General features: G+C 47.0%; 1 protein-coding gene across 1 annotated transcript in view; it reads left to right on the top strand.

Annotated features, from left to right (window-relative positions):
- The first annotated feature begins 1700 nt into the window (after positions 1-1700).
- The window catches only part of pde4a (phosphodiesterase 4A, cAMP-specific), a 96477-nt gene continuing 87705 nt past the window's right edge, over positions 1701-10472 (top strand). The window contains exons 1-5 of the mRNA XM_065010131.1: positions 1701-1905; positions 2501-2537; positions 2710-2780; positions 4389-4438; positions 4866-4978. Coding sequence (XP_064866203.1) covers positions 1742-1905; positions 2501-2537; positions 2710-2780; positions 4389-4438; positions 4866-4978 — 435 coding nt within the window. The 5' untranslated portion in view covers positions 1701-1741. The remainder of the gene's footprint in view (positions 1906-2500; positions 2538-2709; positions 2781-4388; positions 4439-4865; positions 4979-10472) is intronic.

Below are 10472 nucleotides of genomic sequence, written 5' to 3'. Positions count from 1 at the left end.
GAGAAACAGGGAACAAAGTGGTGTGGAGGTGAACACAGGAAGTGAGCCAACGCAGCAGTACTCCAGGGCTTCAGGATCAAAGTTCGAAGACTTCAACTGAACGTGGACTCTGAGGACTGGGACCAGGAATAAAACTATAGGATTAGGGTCTGTTATCAAGGGCTTTCTGACTGGCAGGATTTTGTGCTGGTGTGTGCAGGAGAACTCTCTTTGTCTGGGACGTGAGCTGTGCTACTGAACTGTGGAACAAGGCGGCGCGGGGGGGGGGGGGTGGGGGTGGGGGCGTAGGAGGGAGAGTGACTGACAGACCGATTGAGAGGTTGAAGTGTTGGCAGTGGCAGACAACGTTTGATAGACAGAGTTTTTTCTGGAGGGAGGGAGGGAGGGAGGGGAGAGAGGGATGGTGGTTTCTTCTGTCAGTCCTCTCGGTCGTGCCCAGAGCTTCCAGAGATGAGTCAGAGGAAGCTGACACGACAGATGAATCTGTGGGAGACCCCCGAAGGGTTTACCACGCCCAGCCTGACCCCCACCTCTCCCTACGTCACCTCTGCTAACTTACCTCTATTTATTTCCGCTGTATGAAGCTCAACCTCAGTATAGAGCGCAGACGGTCGTCTCACTCTCACCTTCCTCTCAGGTATTCATGGTGTTAATAGGCCGTGTGTGTGCGTGTGTGCGTGCGTGCGTGCGTGCGTGTGTGTGTGTGTGTGTGTGCGCGTGTGCGTGTGCGCGTGTGCGTGTGTGCGTGCGTGCGTGTGTGTGTGTGTGTGTGTGTGTGTGTGTGTGGCTTCATAGCTTTTCATTTTTGATGAAGCTGTAGAGACATTCATGATTCAAAAAAGAGAACCCACCCTCTAAACCTAAGAAGTATGTTTCTGTGTACACTTTGGCTAAACTCTCACTAAGCTTCTGTTTGACTGGATCTCTTTGAGATTATTCCTAATCTTGTGTTTGGGGTCATGTGGTTGTCTGTATCGCTAGATTGCTATGGTGCTCTTGTGTATATATGTAGATCAGCTGGGCTGATCTCTTGTTTATACATGTCTGTCTCTCCTTCAAAAAGTATTTTCTTTTATTTAATGGTGGATCAGCTTTCATATCGCAGATAAATTGTAGCTTCCATCAAAGTAATTGTCTGCATCGTTTCCAATCCCCCATATATATTGTTTTAAATATCTCAATATCAATTCATTTCTGGGTAACAATAAGTACCTTAGTGAGATTGTTTTCAATTAAAATGATCAAAAACATACAAAAATAGCTACTTAGCAAAGAGCAATTTCTCAGGCAAGAATTTTGCTAGGACTGTCTGTCTGTTGGTCTGAGTGGGAAGGGGAATAGCAGGTGTTATTGGCAGAGAGGTTGGTCTGTTACCTAAGTTACCGTCTGGTGATGTCACCAGGCAGGCCAAAACTTCTTCCCACCTATGGTTGCAAAATTCTGGGAATATTCAATAAATTCACTGGTTTTCCCAAAATCGCTGTTGGAGGTTTCACGGAATCAGGAGAGAATGAGCAGGAAATCCAGACTCCTCATACAGGCAATTTCAGGCTGTCTTTTAAACAGCTTTTACACTAAAATGGTAAATTGACAGATTTATTCCAACCTCTTAGTGTGTAAATATATATAAAACACAGGGAAATGCCTTTAATGAAGCATTGATCCAGACAACTTTCCTGTCTCTCTCACTTTGTCTTTCAGTTTTGACTCAGAGAATGGTCCTTCGCCCGGCCGCAGCCCCATGGATTCGCAGGCGAGTCCTGTGCTGGGGCTGCACCCCTCCTTTACCACAGAGGGGTGCAGGAGTCGCGGGGAGCGCAGGGAGTCCTTCCTGTACCGATCAGACTCTGACTATGACATGTCCCCCAAGACCATGTCACGTAACTCCTCCATCAACAGTGAGGGGTGAGTATCAAACCTGGGCGGGGGTTTCAACTTATAAGACTATTCCATTGGTTCCATTGCGCCAGGCAAACTCAATCAAGTCCAGCTAAAGTATTGTGCTATTTGAACCGTGGTTTGGTGAGTATGTACCCCCTTACAATCTCCACTTCCTGTGTTCATCACATGCCATCAAAACCACCTTGGCTAATCCACATGGTTAAAACCCCTCTGAGTGAAAGTAGCCTCACTGACATTCCAGATTTCTGCAACACCATACATTACTCACTATACAATCACAATCAGCCGACTTGGCATTTATGATTATTATGATTATGGCAGTATTATGCTAATGTTCATACGAAAATATTTTTCGCTTCACAGCGGTATAATTTGTCTTGACCTGCTTCCATTTCAGAAAGATGCTTTTTTGGTCAGAACCAAAAATATTTGGTTTAGATTCAGATAGGGCTATGGATACCATTGGATCACATATATATCCGGTGTCTGTTAATGTGAACTGTCATACAGGTTACACTTCAGCGATAACGCTCCATCTATCCTGCTGACTTTACTGTCATCTCCTTCCTTTGTTCATTTTCTATCTCTCTTTCTACAGGCATGCAGAAGATCTCATAGTCACCCCTTTTGCTCAGGTAAGCACCAGCTCTGCAGTTTGTTGATGACGTGGCGTTCACTTCACCCTGCCTACCTAAAGATAGAACATGCAGTAAAGAACCAGAAAGGTGCTACAATGAGTATGTAGTGAATTTGTCTCGCTCCGCTCTCTGCCCCCCCCCCCCCCCCCACCGTCTGTCCATCCCCCAGGTGTTGGCCAGTCTACGAACTGTAAGAAGCAACTTCACCATCCTCGCCAATGTCACGACACCCACTAACAAGTCAGTAGCATCTCGTCAGCCACGTCACCCTTTCAACCCCTGTTAATGTGGCCACATATCTCTCTTCTCTATCGCAGCATAGAGCAGAGAGACATCTTCACTGTGTCTATATTGTGACTGTGCAGTCCTTATTCTCACTGGAATATGAAGAGTTTTTTTCCAAAACACTATATCAACCAATTTTTCACATTTGTTTTTTTTTCATCAGGAATGATTCATTATGGGTACCTTCATGTGTGTTAAATATTACTGTTCTCAAGATGTTTTCTTAACAGATTTTAGATGTGTATAAAAATGTGTGTTTTTTCTTGCTAAATGCTATATATCCATTGTTTAGCTGGAATGGAATGTTTGTGTCCTGTATATTTGACTCTGATATGTGGTTGTCTCACGTAGCTACTGTATCTTAAGATGAATGCCTTACTATATAAGTCGCTCTGGATAAGAACACCTGCCAAATGACTCAAATGTGTTTTGTTTTTTATACAGATATCAAATCAAATCAAATCATATCATATTACTGCATTGAATTATTATAATAGTTATTTTTGTATTATATTGATGTCAGAAATGTATCATAAGTACATTTATTTATTTAAAAATGTAAGTTATTTGTTACATTTGACTGTGTAAAACCGAACAGTACTCCTTATTTCTCTGAGAATGAGGCGGATATATAGCATTTTGCAAAGAAAATACATTATTATTTGTCTCTGAAATGAAACGATCAAGTGATAGATTTAAACAAATACATGTCTGTCATTGAACAACCAAATGCCATGATTAGATAGTGAAAAAACACCAATCTGTTTCATCATTTCGTTAAACAATAACAGTTCATTTACCAACATTTCTGAAAAAGGATATTTAGTGTTTTTGAATGAAACTCTTCATATGTAGTTTCTGTAAATATCACATTTCTTCCTTCTATTTTGTCAGAACTGTGTCATATCAGTAAGCTATAATGTGGCAATACTCTCATCACGTTGTGTCTTTATCGTATTCTGCTGAGATCATCATGTCCCCAGTGGCTGACTGACTACCTGAAAGACTGACAGACATACTGACTGCCTGACTACCTGACTGACTGGGTATTCACAAGGATAGAAGTGGTCAATAATGCTAAATATATCCTCATTTGTAATGCAAGAAACAGGCAGAGCATGAGTTGGCAGGCTTTTTAGCAGTACGTCAATATGAGCAGTAACAATGCACCGTGGAATTATCTAGAGCCATAATTAGTGAGCATGATGCTCTCAGCTCCAAACAGAATCCTCCCTCACGAGACTGCAAGTTGAACCTCCATGTAGAGAAAGAGACAGCTGAGAGCTGAGAGAGCCTCCTTAAAAGAGGCATTGTTTTTAATATTGTTGGCCACAACAATATTTCAAAAGACTGCGATGCAGATCTATGCAAATAGTTTATGATTCCTCACAAATGTTATTGTCTATAATACAGATGAGGTTAAATATTTTTTCTTATCTATTTCCAGTGATATGTTGTTACGCTACACAATTTATGCCCAATACAACTGTAATGTTCTTAGAGTCCACTAGAGAGCACTCTTTATCATTTCCTCTGATGATGTAATGATCTATTTGTCCACAGGAGGTCACCAGTGACAAGCCAACCCACTGTTCCCCAGGCAACACTCTCTGGTAGGTGTGCTAAAATGAACTTTAGTCGCTACTGATTGGGAACACTCTCCCACACAACTCACAGTGTTTTGGTAGTGTGCACTCAAGCTTTCAAAAACTCATAAAAATGCACAGATATTAATAGGAGAATTTGCAGCACCATGGCCTGTGGCTTTCTCAATAATGGATACTGATAGGCTGCATTTAATTCTGCAGATGGTTTGAATAAATAAGTGTCAATCTGGAGTCTCAACTGAACAATTCTAAGAAATTACAAATGTAGCAATTTGGCTGATACAGTTCAAGAGAACAGATGTAGAGAATATGACCGTTACACAGACCATTATATTATGATACACTATATTATATCAATGCTGAGATAATACCGGTTATAATAATACATACAGCACATTAATGCCACCCTCTTCTCTCCTGTGTATGTGTGTAGATGAGACGTACCAGCAGATGGCAAGGGAGACTCTGGCTGAGTTAGACTGGTGTCTGGACCAGCTGGAGACCATCCAGACCCACCGCAGCGTCGGTGACATGGCCTCCAACAAGGTATTACCACTTCTACCACTTCTACCAGTACCATAACCCTACACCATCACTACCACTAGTCCGTACCATCACTACCACTACCACCACCACTACCCTACACCACCACTACCAATATCCTACACTACACTACCACCACCACAACCACTATCCTACACTACCACTACCCTACACCACCACTACCAATATCCTACACTACACTACCACCACCACAACCACAACCACTATCCTACACTACCACTACCCTACACCATCACTACCACTAGTCCGTACCATCACTACCACTACCACCACCACTACCCTACACCACCACTACCAATATCCTACACTACACTACCACCACCACAACCACTATCCTACACTACCACTACCCTACACCATCACTACCACTAGTCCGTACCATCACTACCACTACATCTAGCCTGCACCACCACTACCACTACCACTACCCTACACCATCACTACCACTAGTCCGTACCATCACTACCACTACCACTACCACTACCCTACACCACCACTACCAATATCCTACACTACACTACCACCACCACAACCACTATCCTACACTACCACCACCACTACCCTACACTACCACTACCCTACACTACCACTACATCTAGCCTGCACCACCACTACCACTACCCTACACCACCACTACACCACCACTACCACTACCATACACTACCCTACACCACCACTACCACTACCATACACTACCCTACACCACCCTACACCACCACTATGACAACTCTGCACTACCACTACCCTACACCACCACTACCACTACCCTACATCACCACTACCACTGCCCTACACCACCACCACCACTACCCTACACCACCACTACCACTACCCTACATCACCACTACCACTACCCTACACCACCACTACCACTACCCTACATCACCACTACCACTACCCTACACCACCAAAACCACCACTACCCTACACTACCACTACCACTACCCTACACCACCACTACCACTACCCTACACCACCACTACCACTACCCTACATCACCACTACCACTGCCCTACACCACCACCACCACTACCCTACACCACCACTACCACTACCCTACATCACCACTACCACTACCCTACACCACCAAAACCACCACTACCCTACACTACCACTACCACTACCCTATACCACCACTACCACTACCCTACATCACCACTACCACTACCCTACACCACCAAAACCACCACTACCCTACACTACCACTACCACTACCCTACACCACCACTACCACTACCCTACACCACCACTACCACTACCCTACATCACCACTACCACTACCCTACATCACCAAAACCACCACTACCCTACACCACCACTACCACTACCCTACACCACCACTACCACTACCCTACAATACTACTACCCTACACTACCACTAACCACTGCACTAAACCACCACTACCACTACCCTACACCACCAGTACCACTACCACTAACCTGCACCACCACTACCACCACCACTACCACAGCCACTACCACAACCACCACCCTACACTACCACGACCACTGCCCGACACTACCACGACCACTGCCCGACACTACCACGACCACTGCCCGACACTACCACGACCACTACCCTACACCCCCACTACCCTACCCTACACCACCACTACCCTACCCTACACCACCAATACCCTACACCACCACTACCACCAACACTACCACTACCCTACACTACCCTACACCACCACTACCAACATCACCACCACCCTACACCACCACTATGACCTCCCACACCACCACTACCACTACTCTGCACCACCACTATCACTACTCTGGACCATCACTACCACTACCCTATACCACCTCTACCACTACCATTACAACTACCCTACACTACCACCACCACTACCCTACACCACCCTTACCACTACCACTAACCTACACCACCACTACCACTACCCTACACTACCATACACCACCCCTACCACTACCACTACCCTACACCACCACTATACCACCACTACCACTACCCTACACCACCACTACCACCACCACTACCCTACACCACTACTATGACAACTCTGCACTACCACTACCCTACACCACCTCAACCACTACCACTACAACTACCCAACACTACAACCACCACGACCACTACCCTACACCACCACTACCCTACACCACCACTACCCTACATCACCACTACCACTACCCTACACCACCACCACCACTACCCTACACCACCACTACCACTACCCTACATCACCACTACCACTACCCTACATCACCAAAACCACCACTACCCTACACCACCACTACCACTACCCTACACCACCACTACCCTACACCACCACTACCACTACCCTACATCACCACTACCACTACCCTACATCACCAAAACCACCGCTACCCTACACCACCAAAACCACCACTACCCTACACTACCAATTTAACTACCCGTAACTACCACCACCACTACCCTACCCTACACCACCACTACCCTACACCACCACTACCACTACCCTACACCACCACTACCACTACCCTACAATACTACTACCACTACCCTACACTACCACTAACCACTGCCCTAAACCACCACTACTACTACCCTACACCACCAGTACCACTACCACTAACCTGCACCACCACTACCACCACCACTACCACAGCCACTACCACTACCACAACCACCACACTACACTACCACGACCACAACCACTGCCCGACACTACCACGACCCTACACTACCACTACCACCAACACTACTACCACCAACACTACCACTACCCTACACTACCCTACACCACCACTACCACATCACTACCACTACCCTACACCACCACTATCACTAAATCAAATCAAATCAAATGTATTTATATAGCCCTTTGTACATCAGCTGATATCTCAAAGTGCTGTACAGAAACCCAGCCTAAAACCCCAAACAGCAAGCAATGCAGGTGTAGAAGCACGGTGGCTAGGAAAAACTCCCTAGAAAGGCCAAAACCTAGGAAGAAACCTAGAGAGGAACCAGGTTATGTGGGGTGGCCAGTCCTCTTCTGGCTGTGCCGGGTGGAGATTATAACAGAACATGGCCAAGATGTTCAAATGTTCATAAATGACCAGCATGGTCGAATAATAATAAGGTAGAACAGTTGAAACTGGAGCAGCAGCACGGCCAGGTGGACTGGGGACAGCAAGGAGTCATCATGTCAGGTAGTCCTGGGGCATGGTCCTAGGGCTCAGGTCCTCCGAGAGAGAGAAGGAGAGAAAGAGAGAAGGAGAGAATTAGAGAACGCACACTTAGATTCACACAGGACACCGAATAGGACAGGAGAAGTACTCCAGATATAACAAACTGACCCTAGCCCCCCGACACATAAACTACTGCACCACCACTATCACTACTCTGGACCATCACTACCACTACCCTACACCACCAGTATGACAACCCACACCGCCACTATCACTACCATACACCACCTCTACCACTAACACTACCACTACTTCTACACCACCACTATGTCAACCCACTACTGTCATTACCCTACCACCACCACTACCACTACCCTACACCTCCACCACCACTACTCTACCACGACCACTACCCACCACCACCATTATCGCTACCCTACACTACCAATACTACTACCCGTAACTACCCCTACCTCTACCACTACATTACAACACCACCACTGCCACTTTTTTGCACTACCACTACCAACACCAGCACCATCACCACCACTCCCATTACTTTACACCACAACTACCACTACCATACACTACCACCACCACTATGTCAACCCACACCGCCACTGTCACTACCCTTCACCACCACTACCACTACCCTACATCACAATAACCATCACTACCACTACCACCACCACCACTACCACTACCCTAGTCTGCACCACCACTACTACCACCACTACCACAACCACTACCCTACACTACCACTACCACGACCACTGCCCGACACTACCACCACCACGACCACTACCCTACACTACACCACTACCACTACCATACACTACCACCACCACTACCCTACACTACCACTACCCTACACCACCACTATGTCTACCATACACTTCCACTACCCTACACCACCAATACCTTACACCACCTATACACTACACCACCACTACCACTACCCTACACTACCAGTCTCCTACCACTGCCACCCCCACCCCCACTACCCTACACTACCCCACACTGCCACTGCCCTACCACTACCCTACACCACCACCACCACCACTACCCTACCTACACCACCACTCCCAATACCCTATACCACCACAACCACTACACAACACCACCACAACTACCCTACACTACCACAACTACCACTACCCTACATCACCACTACCACCACCACTACCACTACCCTACACCACCACTACACTCCACCACCACTACCCTACACTACCACTCTCCTACCACTACCACCCCCACTACCACACACTACCACTACCACTACCCTACCACTACCACCATTACAACCCTACACCACCACCACTAGCACTACCCTACCTACACCACCACTACCACTACCCTAAACCACCACCACTACCACTACCCTACACCACCACTACCACTACCCTACACTACCAATTGGCTCATTCATCCCCCTCCTCTCCCCTGGAACTATTCCCCAGGTCGTTGCTGCAAATGAGAACGTGTTCTCAGTCAACTTACCTGGTAAAATAACGGATAAATAAATAAATAAAACCACTACCCTCCACTACCACTACAACTACCACTACCACATCCACTACCACTACCCTACACCACCACCACCACGGCCACTACCCAACACTACCACCACCACGACCACTACCCTACACCACCACTACAACTAACCTACACCAACACTACCACTACCCTACACCACCACTATGTCTACCCACACCACCACGACCACTACCCTACACCACCACTACAACTAACCTACACCAACACTACCACTACCCTACACCACCACTATGTCTACCCACACCACCACTATCACTACCCTACACCACCTCTACCTCTACCACTACCACTACAACTACCCTACACCACCACTACCACTACCCTAGACTACCACTGCCACTACCCTACACACACCACAACCATTACCACTACCCTACACCACCACTACCACTACCCTAGACTACCACTGCCACTACCCTACACACACCACAACCCTACACTACACCTGGCCTCTGCATCTGTCCATGCCCCTCTCCTATACCCTCTACCACAACCCTACACTACACCTGGCCTCTTCATCTGTCCATGCCCCTCTCCTATACCCTCTACCACAACGCTACACTACACCTGGCCTCTTCATCTGTCCGTGCCCCTCTCCTATACCCTCTACCACAACCCTACACTACACCTGGCCTCTTCATCTGTCCGTGCCCCTCTCCTATACCCTCTACCACAACCCTACACTACACCTGGCCTCTTCATCTGTCCGTGCCCCTCTCCTATACCCTCTACCACAACCCTACACTACACCTGGCCTCTTCATCTGTCCGTGCCC

The sequence above is a fragment of the Oncorhynchus nerka genome, linkage group LG26 (genome assembly GCF_034236695.1).
Source record: "Oncorhynchus nerka isolate Pitt River linkage group LG26, Oner_Uvic_2.0, whole genome shotgun sequence".
NCBI lineage: Eukaryota > Metazoa > Chordata > Actinopteri > Salmoniformes > Salmonidae > Oncorhynchus > Oncorhynchus nerka.
The sequence above is the reverse complement of the archived record's forward strand: the minus strand, read 5'-3'. Positions and strand labels throughout refer to the sequence as shown.